General features: G+C 38.0%; 1 protein-coding gene across 1 annotated transcript in view; it reads right to left on the bottom strand.

Annotated features, from left to right (window-relative positions):
• Window positions 1–213: 213 nt before the first annotated feature.
• The window catches only part of SELENOT (selenoprotein T), a 32,706-nt gene continuing 7,887 nt past the window's right edge, over window positions 214–25,032 (bottom strand). The window contains 6 exon segments of the mRNA XM_079705333.1: window positions 214–632; window positions 6,199–6,352; window positions 8,695–8,782; window positions 10,563–10,689; window positions 11,599–11,699; window positions 11,703–11,709. Of these exon segments, the coding sequence (XP_079561459.1) occupies window positions 6,228–6,352; window positions 8,695–8,782; window positions 10,563–10,689; window positions 11,599–11,699; window positions 11,703–11,709 (448 nt within the window). The 3' untranslated portion in view covers window positions 214–632; window positions 6,199–6,227.

The raw sequence follows: 25,032 nt of genomic DNA, 5'->3' as shown, positions 1-25,032 counted from the left end.
ACGTTTCCTAAGATGGTGTGTACAAACAAGCACACACACACCCACACCAAGAAAAATAAGCAAATGGAGCAGGGATTACACACAGTCTCAGGAGAAACGGTTTCCTGGAATATGAATTTTGCTTGAAGATTTAGGGAGTTATTAAGTACAATAAAACAAAATTTTTATGTTAAAAACAACATGAACAATTTGGAGCAAATTTCTTGCATGAATTTTAAATTTTATTTTTTTTGTGTGTGGTAATGCGGGCCTCTCACTGTTGTGGCCTCTCCCGTTGCGGAGCACAGGCTCCGGACGCGCAGGCTCAGCGGCCATGGCTCACGGGCCCAGCCGCTCCGCGGCATGTGGGATCTTCCCAGACCGGGGCACGAACCCGTGTCCCCTGCATCGGCAGGCGGACTCTCAACCACTGCGCCACCAGGGAAGCCCTCTTGCATGAATTTTAAAATAACTATTTGGCAAAATTTTTGCAAAGGGTCACATCAAGCCGTAGTCCCAGGCAGACTTGTGCTTCAGCACAAACGTTGAGAAGCCCTACTTTAGTGGAACTTGCCTTCTCTTCTTCTGGGGTACCCTGCACTCCGTCGCCTTTTATTTTCAGTTTAGTTGAAGTGAAAAATTCCACACCATAACTAAAGTAAAAGTAAATAAACAGTTGTGAAGTGAAACTGAGATTAAATTTTTAAGTTTGCTTTGTTACTGGTCTCTTCTCTTCCCACCAGGAGTAATTTCTGACGAAGCTCTCTTTGCTTTTCTCCTCCTTCCCCAAGCCCCACCAACAGTATAGGGTTTTGTTTTCCTTTCATTTTAGCATTGCCACATGCTATAGGAATCAGGGCAAGATACTTAACCCCTAGTCTTTTCTTTAGAATTCTGAAGTAAATCTCAAAAATCTTTTGCAACACCAAATTTCCATAGTTCTGAATAATATAGAATTTTACTAGCAGAATCACACTGATAACTTACCTACTGTTTAAATACATTATATATTTTAATACCTTAAAAAGTGTCTCATCACAAGAGCCTATGGACTATTAAAAGATGAAATGCAGCAGCATTTTCTAATACATTAAAAAAAATATATTTAGGAGGAAATGTCATCAGTACACTTCCCCGCAAACAGACCTGCTCTTAGCAACTCAAGAATAAACAAGAACAGTAATTGTTTTTTCCTCTAGTAAGAGTTGCTAGTACACAAAGTAAATGAGTATAGCCAGTGGCCCCAGGGAGTACTGGTAGCAACCTGCCTGCCAGGTTCTAACACTTTACTAACCAAGCCAAGCGACCCAGTGCTGGCTCCAGATAATTCCCAGATAGCTAAGCACTTGGTCTCAGCAGCTTATAACCACAAAGCCATAAACTTGTCTTAAACAGTTATGATCCTGAATAGGAAGGAGGTTGGGTGGAGGGAGTAAAGTCAATAATTAGAGAAAAGGTAGAACTAACATGACAAAATTATTCGTGGATATCAAGTGAGAAACAGAATCCAAAGATACGAATGTAATCCCAAGTTACACCAAAGTGTTCTGATTCCTCTCCCATCCTCCCCAGCCCCCCACAATCCTCTCCCCAATTATGGTGGAGGCTCATGGAGAAATGAGGCCAACTTTACCTTGGATTTTTCAGTTAAGTGAAAGTAAATCCTTTACTCTTGGTGGGCTTAATTAAGTTCAGATTGGATTTCCCCAGTGATATAAAGAATTCTATTATGGTTACTAAAATAAAACTAAAGTATGCATTTTCCCTACTGAGAACAGTAAGAATTTAAATAATTTGTTTGACGTGAAAATCAAGATGACTTGTCATTATAAAGATTAATGCAGGCATGCTGCCCACTTTGAGAAAACCTGGCAATTCAAATCAGTTATTTTACACTCAAAGATTTAACATTTCCTTTTAAAATACCCACCCCAAAAGTTTTAACATACTAACCCACCAAAGGATAACATATGTTGCACTGATAAAACAGATTGAGACAATTAAGTCCTCAATTTGTTTTCTTGGAAACAATCTCCCTCTCATCTCATTCTGTTTCTTCTTTTGGGTTCTCATTTTACTGAATTTCTTGTTGGTATTAAGTCATTCCATAAATGTGAAGCAAATATGCAAAATTTTCTTCTGTTCCACGAGCTACATTTCCCTCCAGAGTGTCCCGAGTCTTTTGCACTCTGACCTATGATGGTACAGTGCTCCTCAGTGTGGACCTCAAACTGACAGCATCAGCATTATCTGGAAGCTGGGCTAAAGTGCAAATTATATGGACCCCTCTCAGACCAAATGAATCAGAATCTCTAGGGATGGGATCCAGTAATTTATCCTAATGATTCGTAGGCACACTAAACTTTTAAAACCACTACTGTTACACGTTTGCCTAGATATCATGTTGTTTCTTTTTATTTTGCTCATGCTTAACAAAGGCAACAGAAGACATTCTACAAGCCTTGACAAAGAATGGGTGACTTAACACTCTTCCCACTGTACATGAGACCGATTTCTATTTTTCTTCAAGATACAGTTCAGATCTGGGTCTGCTTCTATTTGCTTTTTTAAGCCTAGGGAAAAGGAGCCTGGGACTGTGAGGGAAAAGGCTCAGCTGGATTTAAGAAAAATATCTGAACTTCTGCTTTCTCTTCTGAGATTGTTAAACTGTCTATATCAGTCAAGAGAAGTCCTCATTTTATTTCTATCCAGATTTGGGGATGCTAGTATGACTTTCCTCAGGGATTCTGGAGGTTGGGGGTAAAGAAGGTCAATAATGTAAACGGCTCCTCTTTGCTCCACCCCAGCACAGAACTGTTGAAATTTCAGGTAACACTGAAGCACACGAAACTGGACCGTAAGCCTCAAGAAGTAGTTTAAGGCCCCAGAGTGGTAATGCTGGGAGTGCCGGACTGGGAGGAGGAGAGGGGGATGTAGCACTGGTTGGGTTAAGAAACCACTAGAAAACAGTACTTGATGACAACAATTTTTACAACATAAAATTTCCTAAATACAGGTATCATATAAAGGGCTCTAGCACAGATTCAGTTCCAGAAAGGAGGGGTTCCTTTCATATCAGCTTAATAAAAGTTTATTTTCACAATGCTTTAAAGATAAGCCCCCAGACTCTACAATTCCTCATGTTTCTCTCAAAAAAGATTTTTTTAAGTCTTAGTATGAAATATTAAATCATGCTTTAAAATTCTGTAGGCTATTTCCTTTTCATCTATATTAGTTAAAATCATGACAATAAAATGCCAACCAATCAAGGTCCCCAGCTAATAACATTCAAAATAAGAATCATCATTAGGATGCTGTTATGTTCTGATAGTGGTAAAGGCTGATCAACTGCTGCCACTGATCTCAGTGCCGTGAGTTAATAATGCATTTATATTCTGAAAGCATATGTGTCTTGCACATTTTGATGCTGAGGTATGAAGCCATGTTTTGCCAACATTGTTTTATTAATCTAACATGTAATCTCTTCCACAATAGCAACTATGGTAAAAACCCCAATAACAGTAGCCAACCTGCTGTCATGTTCTATGGTCTTCTAATTAACAGAGTACATAAACATTTATAAACTACACAACCACACTAATTTGTAACCAACTATGTAATAAATTTTGAAATGTTAGGAATATAATAAAGCCACATTCTAAATAGCTTTCTAACTTTCCATTTTTTCATGTTTTTCTTTTTTACATTCACACTTCCCACTAATTTTTTCACTAGACTCCATATAATCTTAGATTTAAATATGGCCAAACATAAAATAATATTGGAATGGGCATGAACAAAATAGTTGAGTTTTATCAATGACCTAGCCACTTAAAGCTATTCTCCAAAGGATAAGTTATTCACCCAAGGCAAACATGGAAAAAATTAGAATTAAATCTTAAATTCTTGATGGGTGGCCTGTCAGATACATGGGAATATCCAAGACAAGTCTCGAAGGTCTAAATATCAAAAGGTTAACTGTCACTGGTGGAATGTCTGTCGCTGAAGAAAGACCCTACACACACTCAGCAGTGTGTTCAACTTGCAGAAGGAAGTTTGGGCTGGTACAAATCAAGTTAACAAAGTTTTAAGCCCTAGTCAAAGATAACAAAATGCTATTACACCTGAATAACAATCTCTAAGTAACCTCTAGCTTAAATTGTATAGACTCTTGCCACTGTACAATCTTAGGTTAACAGTTCTGCAGCCTTAATTAAAAGGATAAGGCATTTAATCAATTTTCTGCAGTGAATTATTAGGTTAATTTCTTTTCAGCTAGAGACTACAGTATGTTCCACCTTGAGGCTGTCACAATCATGATAATTACCAGACATGCATTTCAACAAATATTCACTGACAAATGAAGTATAAGATTGTGCTAAGTGTTTGGTGGACTCAATACTGAATTATCTCATTACTTTTCCATAAATCCCTTTACTTCCACTAACAAATCTAGACCTACCACTTTTATTCCTACAGGGAAGATGAAGTATGTTATGACTGTTGCTATATGACTATTTTTCTACATTATTGTCCTATTTCTGCTAAATTACTCTTATAGTCTTTATCAATTTAAGCTTCAAAAAAAACTACCTTTTAGAACTCTGGAAAGATATTAAATTCACTGAATAAAAAACTTTTCAATTTTGTCCCTCAAATATAATAAAATTCTGATATGATGTTAGACAAGTTAAATTATTAGACAAGTGATCTCCATTTACTTAATATTAATGTTGTAAAGAGGTTCAACTAACCTTTCTTTAGTGAGACAAGTTTCAATTATCCTAAAAATGGTAAATGACCTATTATTTGTGTGTGAATCTAAAGTGTGTCCCGTAGGAAATTCTCTGTTGAGTCAAAAACAAAACTTTGCAGACAACTGTTAAATATAATGTTAATAGGTACGCTGGGCAATAAACTCAAACTTTTTATTTAACTTACATCTGCTTAGTTTTTTATTGAGTTAAGTATAAAGGCCCAGTTAATCAACTCATTAAATTGGTCAAGGCAGGACACTTGAACTACATTAACAGGATTTAAAAAGTGGTTGGTCTTTTAGTAGTTCTCTGGTAATCACACACACACACACACACACATACACAAATTGGTAGAGTACTCTGGATATAGGATTTCCCCCCATAATCTTATATAATGTGCTGTTCACAATCTGCAGTATTTTGAAAACTATATAAATTGGACATGACCAAATTAGAGATGTCTGATAAACTCTTATAAAGTATTTGGGAACTTCAGCTCTAGTCCCAAAACGATCAATTTTAAACTATAAAAAAGGAAAATTCATACAAAATCACAACAGACTTAATAGACATCTTTGAAAAAAAAATCAAATTGCAACTCAATTTTCTACTTTTTCAAATATGACCGAGAAAAAAGAAGTGAAAGTAGTAATGTCTGCATTTTTTTAAAAAACTATTAACCGAGTGGACTTGGGGAAGAAAAAAAAAACTATACAGTATTATTGCACTCCACGAATGTGCAGAATTCCAAAATGTGCCAGCACTGAAAAACTGCCTTGCATTGAGGTTTTCCAAGAGGTACAACGAGCCTGCCAAGAAAGCATCTGGTCTGTACTAACAGCTTGCTGTCTTCAGTACAGGCCTTCATAATGTCAGTCAACGCTGCTCTTGCAAAAATCCCTTAATGTCTGAAAGACACACAGAAAAAATATTTTGTTTCAAAATTCACTCTCGTAAAATCCACTCATTGATCAGAAAAGAAGTGAGAACATCTCTGTTAAACAAAATTAACTAACTTGCACCTCTCTGTGTTCACCCACATTTGCTTATAAATTTTCTATCTTGAGCATGTGAAAAGAATTTGCATAGTTTTAGGAACTAGTTATTTGAAGGTAAGGAGAGGGTATATATGTACAATATATGTACAGTATATGATTCTGGCCATTAGAAGTTCACAAGTCAAAAAAAAAATGTTATAGGCCCAATTATTAAGCCTTAAACATAAAATTAATAGTACAACCTTACTTTATTTTAGCAGATCCAAACTCTCTTGGTTATTTATAAATTTTAATGAAGAAGACAACCATCTGTTAAATCTTAAGTTGGAAACTCAACTGACAATATATGCAATATCTATTATTATATATATCTATATCTATTATGCTAATATATGAAATATCTTGCTGATTCATGACAATTAACTGATACCTATACATAGTTACTGTATTTTTAAACTACTTACAGAAGAGTTTTCAGTGCTGATAGGTGGGGCTATGATCGATGGTGTGGGATTGAATCCATATGCACATTGAGCTTCATTTCATTGTCAAGAATTTGAACAAGCTGTTGCATGGATGGAAGGTGACCAGATTCCAGCTTAGACCACACAGGTACATCTATAAAAATAAATGGTACCACCCCTTCCAAATTAAAGATGATTCTATAATAGACATTCATTCTATAAACATGTACTGTCTATGCACACAGCTGGAGATAGAATTCAGCTTCTTGCTTTCATGGAGTTTACATTCTAGTAGGGGAAATATAAGAGGAACTATATAAATAGCTACAAAATCACATTTGTATACTAAAAGTCAAAAATAGAAGATGCTATGAGAGGGACATATGAGAGGCTGGGAAGGAGCCTTTGTACTTACTATTATTAAAAGAGAGATTATTAAAATTGGGAGATATTATTAAACGTGAAAGCTGAAATATAGAAGAGTGGTACAAGGGAGGCTGGAAAGGTTGGCAGGGATTAGATCAGGGATCAAGAAACTATAAAGTAAGCATTTTCAGCTCAAGAAGATGTATAGTCTGTCCCAGCTACTTAATATTCATTGTAGCCTGAAAGCAGTAACAGGCAATAGATATATGAATGGGCATGGCTGTGTTCCAATAAAACTTTATTCACCAAGCAGGTAGCAGAGGACACGGTCCACAGGGCTATGGTTTGCCCATGCCTAGGCTTCATCATTCAGGGCCTTTTGTCCATGTTAAATGTTCTGGTCTTTATCTTGAGAACAAAATAAAGCCATTTAATAAATTTGAGGGAGTGAAGCAACAAGATGAAATGTGCATTAAAAAAATTTTCTTTTAGGGCTTCCCTGGTGGCGCAGTGGTTGAGAGTCCGCCTGCCGATGCAGGGGACACGGGTTCGTGCCCCGGTCTGGGAAGATCCCACATGCTGCGGAGCGGCTGGGCCCATGAGCCATGGCCGCTGAGCCTGCATGTCCGGAGCCTGCGCATCCGGAGCCTGTGCTCCGCAATGGGAGAGGCCACAACAGTGAGAGGCCCGTGTACCGCAAAAAAAATTTCTTTTAAATGACTCAAGTGTTGGAGCAGCTGTCAGCAAATTTTTCTGTAAGAAGCCAGATAGTATATATTTTAGGCTTTACATACCAAGAAGCAAAATCAAGGATACCATATAGGTACTTATAAAACCAGGGAGATATATTTCCACAAATTTTTCAGTGATGAAACTCAAAACTCTAGGTATGAATACTCAAGTCTGAATGTCATATAATTTCCACATCACAAAGTATTTTTGATTTTTTTAACCATTAAAAAATATGAGGGAATTCCCTGGTGGTCCAGTGGTTAGGACTTGGTACTTTCACTGCTGGAGCCCAGGTTCAATCCCTGGTCCGGGAACTAAGATCAAGAAAGCTGTGTGGCTTGGCCAAAAAAAAAAAAAAAAAAAAAAAAGGGTAAGAGCCACCCAGCAACATGGATGTACCTAGAGATTATCATACTAAGTGAAGTAAGCCAGACAGAGAAAGACAAATATCATATGATATCACTTATATGTGGAATCTTAAAAAAAGACACAAATGAACTTATTTCCAAAACAGAAAGAGACTCACAGACACAGAAAACAAACTTATGGTTACCAAAGGGGAAACGGGGGTGGGAAGAAGGATAAATTAGGGGGGTGGGAAGAAGAATAAATTAGGAGGCTGGGATTGACATATACATACTGCTTTCTATAAAATAAATAACCAACAAGGACCTACTATACAGCACAGGGAACTATACGCAATATTATGTAATAACCTATAAGGGAAAAGAACCTGAAAAGAATCTGAATCACTGTGCTGTATACCTGAAACCTACATGATATTATAAATGAACTATACTTGAATAAAAAAAATTTTAATATAAAGAAATTTTAAAATTGTAAAGCCACTGTTAGCTCATAGGCCATATTTGCCAACCTCTGGTTTAGAGAATATGTTAGAGAGTAGCAAGATAATTGTAGCTTGGATTCAGGTGGTTAGCAATGAAGATAAATAGACGATTTCTGAAAACTGTAAAAAGTAGAATTGAGAAAAACTGGTAATCCATTAGATATGGAGAGTAAGGGAGAAATCTAGGATGTTATCCTAGGTTTCTGACATGGGCAACTGGGAAGAATGATAATGGTGCCCTTAAGTAAGTGAGAAATGTCAGGGAAGGAGCAAACTGGAGTATAAAAGAACTGCAGGAAGCTGAGGTAATCAACAGTTTGGGAGTAGGTAATGTTCAGGATTCCTGGCTATAACACCTAGAAGAGAGGTCTAGAGCTCTCCAGAGCTATACATTTAAGGGTCATCATATAGATGTTATTCTAACGCCACGGGAGTAGGTGAGGACCATGTAAAGAGATAATTTAGCATATTATGAAAAATGGAAAAGCCTGATGCTTATAATAAATCATTTAACATCTATCACAGAATGCAAACTATTCAGAACCTACCATTCAAAGTTATCTCAAATGCACCTGTTGACATACACTGGTTCTCAATCATGTTGCTCAAGAAAAAGACCATCATACATGCATAGACCTAAAAGAAAATACAATTAAGTACAATAGGTAAGTCATTTTCAAATCAAAACAACATGACAAATTAAGTAAGCCTTTAAATAGTCTCATTTTTATTTGGTAATTGCTCTTTTTAAATCTACTTTAAGTTTCTATACAAATTATTACTGCTACTCCATATATTCAGATAGTGTACACAGAAAATTGCAACGTTAATTCACAGCTCTATACATTCTGAAGAAATTACATATGTTATTCCTAAATAAAATTTCTAGAAATCTCATAATAGCCTTAATAAGTTAAACAAAAGAATACCAGCATAAGAAAGGTTCATTTTAGAATTTTTATAATATAATGTATGAACTCACAAGAGACTAGTGATGCAATAACCAGCAACTCCACAATTCAACGCAACCTGTCCGTGTTCCAAACAAATCATTTTAAGTCAAACTAAAAAAATGTAGGTTAGAAAGCACTAGCATATTAAGTTACATTCATTGACCTTTTAAAGGCAAATCTATACTGTCCCAAAAGATCAGAGGCTCCTGTTGAACAGAAGTTTCAATTTAACAAAATCACCCAAAAGCAGGACGTAGTGAGGATGTCAACTCACAGCCAGCTGTTTCAGAAAAATAAATCAAAATGCCTATAGCAGATGAGAAGGAGATTTCCCCTAACCCCACTTGAGCTAGGTGGGCTTTGATTTCATAGAAGTTATCCTAGCATTTGGGCACAAAGTCTACTTTCATGAGAACAATACCCAAGTAAGTGTCACGAAAGCTACAGCCTTCAAGTATCCTCTCCCACAGTAGAATGATAATGTTATAAGTCTAAAGAAGTAAAATGCACTAAAGACAATTTAGAATCAACAGAATGAGCAAATATAGCACAAAACATTATCAGTAAGTACTTAATTTCTAATTCTTAATCCTATATAAATCAATATTTTGTTAATAACAGAGTAGAGACACATCTGAATTAGAGGTAGCACCTGAGGATGTTTATGTTAAGAAGCCTTGCCTGTGACTGGAAATAAGTGATTCCCTAAGAAAAAGAAGTACAGCTATGTTAGGAATTGGCTAAAGGTAGTCTCAGCCTAGAACTAAAGGATAAGACCAGACAGAGGAATCCAAAAGAGAATACTTATTAGAAGGAAACCTAAGCAATCTCATTCAAGAGAGAAATTATTCCCATTTCTCACAGCAGAAAGGTAGACCCTCCAGAAAAGATGGTTTTAACTAAAACAGATGAGAGATCTGGAAAGAGTATATGATGCAGCAAGGCCCTACAAAGAATAAAATAAATAGCACAAGATTCTTATGTATATTTATATTGATTGTTTCAGGTAATCTGCTTTAGGTTACCCATGAACAGAAAAGTCAAAGAACAAATAATAAAAACAGAAAATTTTGATAAGAATAAACTGGTGGAAATCCCATTTTTAACATGAATAAACCTATTCATACCCATATTAGTTGGTATAAAAGGCCTACATTATGTATATATATTGTTTTGCCCAACTTATATAATCAAAATCAGGTATTAAATTATTTTGTGCCCAGGTTCTACTAAAGTAACACCTCTCTGTCCTTCAAATAATAAAAAGGTAAGACCTAATCATTCTTAATATATAAATATGGAGACTAAGGCTAAAGGAGGTTAAGTGCTTTGCCCAGAAATAAAGTGGTTTAAGTTGAATTAGCAAAAAGTACTTAAAAAAAAAAAAGAAAGAAGAAGAATCCATTAAAATATCTCACTGACAACTAAGAACCTACAGCTACCAAAGCTATTACATTACATACCTTGTTTTCTTGGCCCCACTGCCAGATGCTAGGCGCTTGCATGCCAAAGAAAGCAAAAGGATCCTTGCCAACAATTATTAAGCCTATTAACACTAGCTTGAAGACTGACAGGAAAGATGCTATGTGTCTATTAAAAGAAAAGAAGGAAATTCATCAGAAGCTGCAATTTCTCATCTACTTCAAAATTTCTATAACTCAAGTCTATGTGTATAGACATTTTCTAAACACCAAATCTAAAAATTGCCAATTATACTAGGAAAATACTAGTAACTAAATTTTATTGCACAGTTTTAAAACAAAAATGTTTAACATCTTTTGAATCAATCAAAAATTAACTTATAAAACTATAGAGCGGGGCTTCCCTGGTGGCGCAGTGGTTGAGAGTCTGCCTGCTAATGCAGGGGACACGGGTTCGAGCCCTGGTCTGGGAAGATCCCACATGCCACAGAGCAACTAGGCCCGTGCGCCACAACTACTGAGCCTGCGCGTCTGGAGCCTGTGCTCCACAACAAGAGAGGCCACGATAGTGAGAGGCCCGCGCACCGCAATGAAGAGTGGCCCCCGCTTGCCACAACTAGAGAAAGCCCTCACACAGAAACGAAGACCCAACACAGCCCTAAATAAAAAATAAAAATAAAATTTAAAAAAAAAAAAAAAAAAAAAAAAAAAAAAAAACTATAGAGCATTGGCCTTTAAAAATACTATTTTAACAGTACAGAATTTTGTACCACTGACTTTCTATAAAAATGTAGGAGTTCCTGATCTACGGCCACAATAAAAATTACATAAGAAAACACATCTTTAGAAGGGCTGCCATCTCTGAAATGATCTTCCTCTATTCCTTGTTACAGAAAAATTCTTCCATATTTGGATCAAATAAACTTGCTATTTATAAAACTGTTCTCTGTAAATTATAACCAACTAAGAAATTATAATAACCAAGGAAAGTTAATTGAACCAATTCACAAAAGTTTATTTACAAATGTGAAAGAATTCAGTTAAAAAATTCCTTTATAAACTACAGAAATTTACTTACCTATATATTGGTTGGGGGAGGTAATTCTCTCCTTCAATGCGGATGTCTGGGTACCGCTGGCTAATAACCCGCATGTACTCCTCAAACACCCGCCTATAACCTCAGGAAACACTGCAGAAAAATGAAAGTGCTTCCATTAAGTCATTTCGAATATGACTAGATTTATTTTGTAGTTATACAAAGCCTAAAAATTATTACCAAGATTAAAAATGTTTCTCAAGAACAGTCACAAACTAATAATGATTGATGCTGGATACATGAACTTTTTTTCATAGATTTCACATATTTAAGTTATCTTCCCTTCAAGTAAATCCTTCTATTAGAACATTAAACTTTATAGATTTGGGTTACTGTTGGAGAGGAGCAAATACCTATTCAGAGAATCCACCATATTCTGAGCTCTCAAATCATTTTGCCTTTTTTTCTGTTCTTGTTGTTGGTATCAACAACTGTATAAACACTGAAATGAAAAGAACTCTTATTTATCTGAAATAGGGACTTTCAAAATTTGGGCACAAGAAGCTTAAAAAAATACCAAGGCACAAGACATGACACGCTGTTTCTTATTCCCACTCTACCCTTAACTAGGCAAACATGCCTGCTCAATCACAATAAAAGAAACTTTAAAAATTCTTAGATCCTTTCTGACTCTAAGATTTGATTCTATTTTGCAAAGGAAAACAAAGATTGGGAAGATACTTTTCAGCAATATGACAGTATTCCATGTCATTACTCCAGAAATTAAGTCAACAGCATCCCATCACCTTCATTAAAACCTCTGAATAACTAGGCTGTGGATATATGATATTTGTTGCCCCAGCAAGAAAAGGGAGATATGCCACCAGAATGAATATACAGGGGGGGAAAAGTACACTGAAAACTTTAATAAGACATTGATGAAAGAAACTGAAGACACAAATAAATGAAAACATATCTCATGTTCGTGGATCAGAAGAATTTATATTTTTAAAATGTCTATGCTACCCAAAGCAATTTACAGATTCAATGCGATCCATATCAAAATTGCAATGACATTATTCACAGAAATAGAACAAACAACCTAAAATATGTATAAAACCAGAAAAGACCCCAAACAGCCAAAGCAATCTTGAGAAAGAAGAACAAAGCTGGAGGCACCATGCTTCCTTATTTCAAACTATATTACAAAGCTACAGTAATCAAAACAGTATGTATGGTAGTTGCATAAAGACAGACACACAGATCAATTAGACAGAAACCAGAAATAAACCCACACATACATGGTCAATTCATTTTTAACAAAGAAGCCAAGAATATACAATGGGAAAAGGATAGTCTCTTTAATAAATGGTGTTGGGAAAAGTGGACATGCAAAGAATGAAACTGGACCACTATCTTATACCACACACAAAAATCAACCCAAAACAGATTAAAGAGTTGAACAGAAGACATGAAACCATAAAACTCCTAGAAGAAAACATAGGGAGTAAGCTCCTTGACACTGGTCCTGACAATGATTTTTTTTTGGCCTTGACACCAAAAGCAAAGGCATCAAAAGCAAAAATAAACAAGTGGGACTATGACAAACTAAAAAGCTTCTGCACATCAAAGGAAACCATCAACAAAATGAAAGGAAGGGCAACCTACACAATGGGAGAAAATACTTGCAAATATAACCTCTGATAAGGGGTTACTATCTAAAACATATAAGAAACTCATACAACTCAATAGCCAAAAAATTAATAACCTAATTAAAAAATGGGGGAATTCCCTGGCAGTGCAGTGGTTAGGACTCAGTGCTTTCAATTGCAGGGGCCTGGGTTCAATCCCCGGTTGGGGAACTAAGATCCTGCAAGCTGGGTGCATCCAAAAAAAAAAAAAAAAAAAAAGCAAGGGAAGCTGAATAGACATTTTCACAAAGATGACATACAAATGGCCAACAGGTAGATGAAAAGGTGCCCAACATCCCTAATCAACAGGGAAATGTGAATCAAAACCACAATGAGTTATCATCTCATACCTGTTACGATGACTATCATTAAAAACACAATATAAAGCAATGAAGGTACCACTTGGTAGGAGGGAGCAGAATCAGTAATAGACAGTAGGGTGAAACCCAAGATGCCAACTTTGTCAATCATACGATCATCAAGGAAAAAAATATCACAATCATCAAGGAAAAAAATACCACAATCATCAAGGAAAAAAATATCGACCACCACCAAGACCAACTCAAGGGATCAGCAACAAGTTTATACCTGATAGGGAGAACTGTTGGAAGCCATCCTGGAGCCATTGCACCATGACAAAGTCATGAAGCAATGGAAGGCGAAACTGCAAGGCAGCGCCATGCCAGGAAGGTGGACTACAGCTCTGTTGTTATGTTTTATGATAATAAATTTACATATAGGGGCAATTTTGGGGGAATGTTGCTCCACGTGAAAGAAAAATTCCTCTAAGGACTCCCCCTCCTGAAACTACCACAGAATGGGAAGTACCCACTAAAGCCCCGGGGAAATGGGTAAAGAATTAAGAGCCTGGAACTAAGGGGATGTTTTTATGAAAAACACCCTCTAGTATGGAGTTATGGCCATGGGCCGGAGTTCCTGATGACATAGGAAATTTATGGTTCTATTATAAAGGAAGATTAATTATACAAAAGCAAATGCCTAGAGCAGAATTGGTTGCTAGGAGAGGGAGAAAACACTGTCTCAGTTGAAGGAAACAACGAGAAAGGGCATGCAGGGTATACTGTAAATATTTTTGTGGAACCATTGTAAAAGGTTGCCCATGAAAGAAGAGAAATAGGAACAAGTAGCTCCAACTTTTACAATTAAAATAATCATATAACTGCTTGGCTTGGTTACTAAGAAATAACCTGTGATTAATGGGAACTTGGGGAAATATTTTAATAGGACATCTAGAAACTAGGGGATTTTTTTAAAAAAATCTTTATAGAATATTTTGAGGTTTGATTGTGCTAAGATTGTTTGGTCAGGTACCTGGTAATGTAATCAACTACAATATATAAACCTGTGATTGTAAACAATAAAGAGAGACATGAGAAAGAGAAACATGCAATGCTGATACTTTAAGAAGTGTAATAGAATTATTTCCTTCGCCGACGCTATCCATCCCTCGGGTATCCCTGGACTCGCTGGAGCTGGACTCCGGCAGAGAACCAGTCCAAATATTAGTAGATCTCAATGTAAGAAAACTCACTTTTCAAAAAAAAAAAGAAACTCACCACTCTTTCTTTACAAGTAATACTTCTTTTACATTTAGAATGAAAATTTCACAGAAGATGAATTCCCTAAAAAGTATGAAATTTTTGCAAAGGGAGACAAGTCTCTATTAACTAAATACTTAAAAGAACTTAATCTCCAGACACCTTATCTTTCCTAAACATTCACCTTACCCAATATTTTATTATTACTGTTGTCAGATTCACAACTGTTTTCTATATAAGAAAATTTTAATGCTGCTTTTGTTTTGAAGATACTACCAAAAAAAAATGTAAAGCACTTATATGCCTAACTACCTTGAAACCAAGAAATGCCACCTGATTTCAATGCCTAAGTTTGCATCGGTGTTTACAATGGAGTTGATGATCTAAAATGATAGTAGGTAACTTTTAATGCATTATTTGAGAGCTGGAGACTTAACTTGAGTTGAAATTTCCTTGAGCTGAAATTTCCTTTTTTATAGATGAAGGGGAAAAAATTGAAACCCCGAGAGATCAAGTGACTTCACATATGGTCCCTGCCCTTATTCAGGGCTGAGACCAGAACACAGTCTTTGTGATTTGAGATCCTAGGCCCTTTCCATTAAACCTCAATAAGAGTTAGATGATGTAAGAGCTAACCTTCCCTGTGTCCACAAAGCCACAATCAAGTACCCATAAAATAGCAGATATCTCTTGAGGTTTTTCCATGATGAAGATATAGATTCTCCCTCTGAGTGAACTTAAGCCTGTGGACCCCAACAGTCCTCATATTTGCTCTGGGAGTTCCAATCCTTCGTAAAGGAAAGTATGTCTATATGCAGGCAACACTTTAGGTCAGAGTCCTCCTAGTCTCCCAGTTTTCTGGGTATTATGCTCCGAAGCCTAACTCTATCCTTGGTTCTTCAGGTCTCAACTCCTCAGTTAAGTCACAAATCTTTGTATCAAATTTCAAACAGAATCAACCCATAATCTTGAAATATAAAAAGGACTTTAAACCTGTAACTTTCTTCAAATTTCCAGTTATAAAATGATAAAGTCATGGGGATGTATAATGTACAGCATGGTGACTGTAATTAATAATACTGTATTTCATATTTGAAAGTAGCTAGGAGAGCAGATCTTGAAAGTTCTCATCACAAGGAAAAAAATAATGTAACTATGTATGGTGACGGACGTTAACTGGACTTATCGTGGTGATTGTTTTGCAATATATACAAATATCAAGTCACTACATTGTACACCTGAAACTAATGTGTTATACCTCAAAACAAAAAAAACCCTGTACATTTCTTATTTCTGAAAAATGAAGTAGTTTACAAGACTGACACAACCTATTTGTAGGCAAGTTTACTTATGCATTAGTAAACTTTCCTCCCTATATTTGCTTTGAGACTTGTGAAGAAAAAACAAGTAACTTTTCCCCTATGCAATAATTTTCCCCAAATGTTCAAATTGTTTTGAAATAGCCATCTCTACTGCTGACAGATGTTTTCCAAAATAAAACATACCTACTGTTTATCAAGGTGGGCAAAATGTTAAATTAAAGGCACACATGGTAAGGAGCCAGTAATCATTCCACCTCTACCACCACACCCAGTTCTTTCAACTTTTCACTCTTTCTGGGTCAGTGAGTAAAACTATGTAACTCATAGTATACCTTCAACGAATAAATATGTGAACATGCTAAAAATGTTGTAGCTGCTGCCTATTTCTTCTGCCCCTGGACCAAAGGCCCTTAAGAAGTAAATTAAACTGTGAAAAGAAATCTTCATTTAAGTCCTAATCACTTTGCAAATCTCCTTCTTGCAATACAAAAATATCTTACTATATGGAGTCAAATTTGCAGTTGTTCAATTTAAAATATTTTACACAATACTTTTCTAAGATTAATTTTCTAAAAGAAAGAACTTGCATACAAATTAGATCATCTTTCTGTAATGAATAGAAAGGAAATTTAGGCAATTTGTCCATGCTATTTCAAATATATTCTGTGCTTTTTTAAGTCCATCAAGTTTCAGTCTCCTAATTCATGGTGCCAACCATCCCACTTTTCCTTTTCTATACTAACATCGGCCCCTAATTGTAGTCAAATGCCTACTTATATCAACTTGAGTCTGTCACAAACCCCAACCTCTCCTATCTCCTTATTAAAGGAAAATGGGGCAAAATCTCAGATATTTACTGTTATGAATTAAATACTTGTGATTTCGCATCTCTTGAACTTACCTTCCCCTTTTATTTACGATAACCTCCCTCCAATTATCCTCCCACCCACACATAGGATCAGATCCTGTTTATACAAGAAGACCCAACCCCTTGCCAATATCTAATGTTCCAGAAATGCAAACCTGTCACCAAGGCTTGAGTTTCCTCTCTAAAAATGAAGAACTGGGATTTAAAAAAGTAACTATCTCCAGACAGGTAAACATTTAATCAGAGCTGTTGTAGGTAGAGGAGAGTGGTAATCTTTCAAAAGTACTGAGGAGTCGGGCTTCCCTGGTGGCGAAGTGGTTGAGGGTCCGCCTGCCGATGCAGGGGACACGGGTTCGTGCCCCAGTCCGGGAAGATCCCGCTTGCCGTGGAGCGGCTGGGCCTGTGAGCCATGGCCGCTGAGCCTGCGCGTCCAGAGCCTGTACCCCGCAACGGGAGAGGCCACAACAGTGAGAGGCCCATGTACCGCAAAAAAAAAAAAAAAAAAAAAAAGTACTGAGGAGGACTTCCCTGGTGGCACAGTGGTTGAGAAACCGCCTGTCAATGCAGGGGACACAGGTTCGATCCCTGGCCTGGGAAGATCCTACACGCCGCAGAGCAACTAAGCCCATGTACCACAACTACTGAGCCCACGAGTCGCAACTACTGAGCCCACGTACTCTACAGCCCATGTGCCACAACAAGAGAAGCCACTGCAATGAGAAGCCCACAAACCTCAATGAAGAATAGCCCTCCGCGTGCCGCAACTAGAGAGAGCCCACGTGCAGCAAAGAAGACCCAGCGCAACCATAAATAAATTTTTTAAATAGTAAAAAAAAAAAAAAAAAAGACTGAGGAGATAAATCAATCTTCAAAGAGAAAAAGAAAAACGAAATATATTTTACTGAGAAGAATACAGCTGTAAGCCAGAGCAAGTTTATGAAGTCCTCTCAGACCTTTCAGTTTTCTATTTCAGGCCATCTTCTGGCACTGATGCATTCCTGCCTTTGGATTCTATACTACTCTTTTAGTAGTTTTAAACAGATTTCCAAATGTGTTGTTTAAAGCAGTTCAAAACTGGTTTCTCTACTTGCATTCTAAGAATGTCAACTAATATTTCTCCCATGGTGTATGCAGAAAATCAGGAAGGCATTTTTACCATGGTTTCTAACTGTCAACAGCACTGACCAGTCCAACAGTGCAATGATCACTGAACACTGGGTGTTTAGATGTAATCTTTATTTCTCCTTGCTCTGTTTAGTAGAAGCAGTAATAGACATTTGTCTGGTGCATTACCTGCTCTAAGTGTTTTAAGCAATGAAATCTGAACAAGGGGCTCTATAAACCATACAAGAAACAAGATATTCAGGGGTGAACAGACTAACCTTATAAATGCTTTTTTAAAAAATTACAAACAAGAGTGCTCACACAATGTTCACAGCAGCACTATTTACAACAGCCAAGGCATGGAAGCAACCTAAACATTCATCAACAGATGAATGGATAAACAAGATGTGGTACATATACACAGTGGAATATTACTCAGCCATAAAAAAGAATGAAATAGGGCTTCCCTGGTGGCGCAGTGGTTGAGAGTCCGCCTGCCGATGCAGGGGACACGGGTTCGTGCCCCGGTCTGGGAGGATCCCGCGTGCCGCGGAGCGGCTGGGCCCGTGAGCCATGGCCGCTGAGCCTGCGCGTCCGGAGCCTGTGCTCCGCAAGGGGAGAGGCCACAACAGTGAGAGGCCCGCCTACCGCAAAAAAAAAAAAAAAAAAAAAAAAAAAAAAAAAAAAGAATGAAATAATTCCATTTGCAGCAACATGGATGGACCTAGAGATTATCATACTAAGTGAATAAGCCAGACAAAGACAAATAGCATATATCACTTATATGTGGAATCTAAAAAAAGATACAAATGAACTTATGTACAAAACAGAAATAGACCCACAGACATAGAAAACAAACTTATGGTTACCGCAGGGGTGGGGGGAGGGATAAATTAGGAATTTGGGATTAACAAATACCCACGACTATATATAAAATAGATAAAAGACAAGGACCTACTGTATAGCACAGGCAACTATATTCAATATCTTGTAATAACCTATAATGGAAAAGAATCTGAAAAACTAACTGAAACACTTTGCTGTACAACTGAAACACTAAATCAACTATACTACACTTCAATTAAAAAAAAAGGACTCACACACTTTGAATGAAGATCAAAATGTAGATCAGAACTTGCTCAGCCTTTGTTTTGTTTTGTTTTGTTTTAATTGAGGTATAGTTGTTTTACAATGTTGTGTTAGTTTCTGCTGTACAAGGAAGTGAATCAGCTATATGTATACATATGTCCCCTCCCTCTTGGACCTCCCTCCCGCCCCACCCCACCCGCCATTCTACCCCTCTAGGTCATCACAGAGCACCAAGCTGAGCTCCCTGTGCTTATACAGCAGGTTCCCACTAGCTATGTTTTACACATGGTAATGTATATATGTCAATCCCGATCTCCCACTTCAGCCTCCCCCTCCCCCTTGTCCACACGTTTGTTCTCTACATCTGTCTCTATTCCTGCCCTGCAAATAGGTTCATCTGTACCGCTTTTTAAAGTTCCATATAAATGCATCAGCATATGGTATTTGTTTTTCTAATTCTGACTTACTTCACTCTGTATCACAGACCCTAGCGCTTTTAAAAGTTGAAAAACAGCACTAAACAGGTATGAGCTTATCAGGTTTAAGAACTGTATTATATGAAATCAAGTGATTTCCCTTCCAGCTGCCTCACTCTAGGAGCACCGCAGTGGCCACCATAGTAAAAACGCATATGAATACAAAATATGCCTAACATGGCTTCTAAGATTCCAGGCTTCCTGGCACTTCCCTGGTGGTCCAGTGGTTAAGACTCTGCGTTATCACTGTAGGGAGCTCGGTTCGATCCCTGGTCAGGGAACTAAGATCCCACACACCATGTGGTATGGCCAAAATTAAAAAAAAAAAAAAAAAATTTCAGGCTTCCTTAGAGTTTTTTCCAAAGATTTGATAAACCTAAAATTCAATTAATGATCTGTTTTTATTCTCTTCCTTCTTTGTGTCTTATTCTTGAGGTCACTAGTTTCTAGTTTTCCTATACCTTTGGCATAACATTTCAGGAAATATTTTGCTGCAGACTACTCCACAAAGAATTTATAAATTGTGTAAGTTCCTCAGCTCTTTGTGGGGAAGGAATTTTATCTCTTTACTCTGGAAAGCACTTCTCATCAACAGATTTATAAGGTATGGCAGCCACTCAGTAAAAGTGACTTCATAAAAGCATTCAATAAATGGTGAATTACCTGCATTTTGCAAGAATTTTTGTCTCATCTTAAAATATTTCATACATGACTTGATGCTTCTGTTAGAGGAAACACTGACTGAAACCGCCCACCCTGGCCAGGCAAAGACAGTAACAATGTGCATGAGTTATTTTACGACAGGAGATCCTAGTAAGGAACACGAACTAACAAGCCACCACCAAAGGGAAGAATTCGGGAAAGGTCAAAAAGAGAGAGGAGACGACACATGTCCACATGTCTTACTAACCTCCCAGAATCCTCCTCGCTGGAATCCATCTTGGCTGAGCAGTTGCACGCGCCACCAGGAAGGACTGAGTCTGAATGATTGGCCAGAGACAACCCAGAAACTAACCCATCACCATAAAAGCCAAGACTGCGAGCCACATGGCAGAGCAGTCCTCCTGGATTCCCTTACCCGCCTGCTCTACGCCCAGGCGCCCCTTCCCAATACAGTCTCTTGCTTTGTCAGCATGTGTGTCTCCTCGGACAATTCATTTCCAAGTGTTAGACAAGAGCCCACTCTCGGGAAGGGGACCCCCCTTCCTGCAACACTTTTATTCTTTCAATACATTTTTAAAAATTGAGATATAATTCACACACCATAAAATTCATCCTCGGTGCATTTTTATAATTTGTTAGAAAGACTGATAAACATATTGTGTTCTATGCTAATTCAATGGCAAAACTAGATATGTCTCTTGTCTGCTTTACTGCTTTCCTGTTTGTCTTATACTTTTACCTGTTGGTTGTAGACTGACTTCAGACATTAGAATGAACTCGATTAAAAAACCCATCTGGTGGCGCAGTGGTTGAGAGTCCGCCTGCCGATGCAGGGGATGCGGGTTCGTGCCCTGGTCCTGGAAGATCCCACATGCCGCGGAGCGGCTGGGCCCGTGAGCCATGGCCGCTGGGCCTGCGCGTCCGGAGCCTGTGCTCCGCAACAGGAGAGGCCACAGCAGTGAGAGGCCCGCGTACCGGGGGGGGGGGACGGACAACCCAGGGATCTAAGAAAGAAAACCACCAACAGGATAAGCAATAAGGGTGTGTTGGCGAATAAGAGCAGCAGGAAGATGACTGACAATAACACAATGAATTCTGGAAGTTTAGCCCCATCAGCAGAGGTGGAGGCTAGGTCAAGAAGGTTACTGAGTGAAGAGTATGTTCAAAACTGAAGTTTTACATGTATCACGTTCTATGCCTAAAAGCTACCAAACTGAAGCAGAGGTCAACCAAGTAGAAATCCACCTGAAAGGAACAGTATCAGAAAACATTGATCTATACACCAGTTAGGAATTTTTAAAGGGAAGTGAGGAGGGAGAAGATAGGTTATGTCAGAACCAAACCCAGTGGACTACCATGAGATTGTACTCACTTTTTCAATAAATATGGCCTGATGACAGGTACTGTTTTAGGCTCTAAAGATATACAGCAGCAAGCAAAACAGACAAAAATCTACGCCTTTCTGATGCTGGCAACATTCTAATGAAGAAAAGGGAGTAAGCTGTAACAGTCTAATGGAGAAGATACAGTGCACCGACTGATAATATCCGAAGCCGTTTCCCTTGTCTTGCTTGAGAAACAGGAATGAAAAAACAAAACACCCGAGGGACTACGGAAAAAATGTCACAAATTGAAAGAGCAAAAACATCGAACAAAAGATTCAAAACAAGAACCGACACCCAAAAATATTTTGCAACAAGCAGAAGAAAAGGATGATAAAAGAGATAAGGAAGGACTGTAAGAAACCTCAAAACCAAAAGCAGAATTAAAAAAAATAGTTTAAGGCCCTGAAGAAGAAAATTGATGAGTGGAAAACTGAATCAGTGTTAGAAGATGAATAATAAAAAGTACAGAAGATCTGAATAGTATCATCAATAAATGGAATCCACAGATACATCAGTTTTTTTCCTATAGAAAACACCCTGAGAGACCACAGAATATTTACAACAACTGACCATCTATGTTAGGTCACAAAGAAAGCCTAATAAGTAGGTGGATGAAGAATGTCACCAGCTCTCTCAGTAAACAAAGGATGCTGCAACCATCAAGCCACTGCAGACACCCCCAGCTGTGCACCCTGAGGAGATTCAGGATGGAAAAAAACAGGATACTGGACCTAGACAGTTAAGGTACATATCAAAGGAATTTCAGTAAGCCCAGACTCTTGCATCTTCCCATACACAGAAAAGCACTAAATTCATTAACTTGAGATGTCTGATTTTCTTTAATTAACAGTAATCTTTTGATGTTCCAATAACCTGGAGTTTTTTTTGTTTTTTTTTTTAACTCCTATATATTCTGGCTCCTCCCTTACTTCTTCAGAATAGTCCCTCAGAGTTGAGAGGCTGTCTCCTGGGCCTAAGTCCTCAGTATGTCCGCGGAATAAAACATAACAGCAAATGTCACATTCTCTAATTACAGTGCAATAAACTAAAGAATTTAAAAAACCCAACCCACTTTAAGATCTTCTGGTAGGAGTATTAACTAGTTTAATTATGTCAAATTTTTAAATGTGATACCCATTAACATAATCATAATATTTTACTTCTATGGATTTAGTTTATGGAAATAACTGGACAAGCACACATGATATCTGAGGATAGTCATCTTAACAAAGTAGTTTTATAAAAAATTAGGACCAACATAAATGTTAAGCAAACAGATTCAGTGGCTTGAATAAATTAAAGAATACCCATCTTATGGAATACTATGCCTGTTGATACAGAACAGCATCTGCTGATATGAAAAGATAAGTGATGAGGGGAAGGCAAATTTCAAAAAAAGCATACAACTACAAACTCATTAATATAAAATTATATAATATAGCATATGTTTCTACGTGAAGAGTCGGCTTGAAGGAGGTTCTTCAAAATGTTATTAAAGAGTTACAAGGATATTTCACTTTCTTCCATATACTTTTTTAAAAATTATTTTTACAGTTAACATGTTATTTTCACAGTGAAACCGAGAAGGATCCTGTGGGGGCTCCAGGGCATGGAAGCCTTTTTGTCCCCCATTTCTTATAGGCAAGATTCCAGCCTCCATTAACAGTTGCTAATCAAGGGAGGAGCAGCCAAGAAATCACCTGAGGGAAGATTAAAGGGACCAGAGAAACTCATCAAGATTAAGAGACCCTGCACACAGCCTAATCTTGTCAGCAACCCCACCCTTGAACTATTGCTGTAAGACTCCTCCTCAAATCCTCCTGGGTTGGGACACACAGCTTTTCACGGCAGGAGCCCGCTGTGTTCCCCTTTGCCTGGCAAAGCAATAAAGCTATCCTTTTCTACTTCACCCAAAACTTTGTCTCCGAGATTCGATTCCGCACCAGTGTACAGAGAAGCTGAGCTTTCGACATCAACAGCCAGAGAGCTGTTTTCACTTTTTTAAGCTGAAAGTCAATAAGTAAAGCTTTCAAAGGTTTATTTACTGCAGGTCTTATTACAACATTAAAGACATTACAAATAATAAATTATGATAATGAGCACTTGATAAATGGTAGTAGCAGGTACACTGTGCTAGGTGTTTTTAACTGATTAGCTGACTCCAGCTCTCCTCATTTCCTGTCTCCTCCTCCCCCTCTATGCTGAGTCAGGCTTCATGTGCATGTGTTCTTCCTTTAGCTAGTAAAGCTCATTCTCTGTATCTCCTGGTGGAGTTCCCCATACCCTTGCAAGATTTCATTTCCTCCTCTGCAAAGCCTTCCAACTCTCCCTGAATAGGTAATCCTTCTTCTCTCTGGGTTTTTTTTTTTTTTTTTTTTTTTTTTTTTTTTTTTGTGGTACGTGGGCCTCTCACTGCTGTGGCCTCTCCCGTTGCGGAGCACAGGCTCCGGATGCGCAGGCTCAGCAGCCATGGCTCACGGGCCCAGCCGCTCCGCGGCACATGGGATCCTCCCAGACCGGGGCACGAACCCGTATCCCCTGCATCGGCAGGCGGACTCTCAACCACTGCGCCACCAGGGAGGCCCCTCTCTGGGTTTTTAAGACTTCTTTTAGAACACTCAGAACAGAATGGTTTACTGTTATATTGTTTACATGTCTGTCTCTCCCACCAGACAACTGGTCTTCAAATGTTACTGTGAAAAACAAATTCGTATCTTCCTAAAAATTGGACAAAACAGGAAAACAAGTGGCATGAAAAAGAGGACATTAAAAACAAGGGCTTGGGCTTCCCTGGTGGCGCAGTGGTTGAGAGTCCGCCTGCCGATGCAGGGGACACAGGTTCGTGCCCCGGTCCAGGAAGATCCCACATGCCGCGGAGTGGCTAGGCCCCTGAGCCATGGCCGCTGGGCCTGCGCGTCTGGAGCCTGTGCTCCGCAATGGGAGAGGCTACAATGGTGAGAGGCCCGCGTACCACAAAAAAAAAAAAAACAAACAAAACAAGGGCTTGATAACGCAACACTGTAAATCAACTATACTCCAATAAAAATTAAAAACAAAGGCTTGATTATGAGCAGTTCTTGCTAAAATCTGTGGCCAAGATTTCTCCTTATCAATCCCAAGCTACACCCCAATCAAGATAAAGTATGTGAAAACGAGATTTTCCTTTTTGAAAAGCAGGGATGGTGACAAAAATCAAATGAACCAGAGGACTCCAACTACACTCTTAAGTGACAAAGATGGAAATGAAACATACATGCATGCTTTTACTTTTTTCCTTCAAGCTTCTTTACAGTACCTAATAATAGAATATTAGAGGTAA

This window comes from Hyperoodon ampullatus, assembly GCF_949752795.1.
Source record: "Hyperoodon ampullatus genome assembly, chromosome: 5".
Lineage (NCBI taxonomy): Eukaryota > Metazoa > Chordata > Mammalia > Artiodactyla > Ziphiidae > Hyperoodon > Hyperoodon ampullatus.
This window is presented reverse-complemented; position numbering and strand designations above follow the sequence as displayed.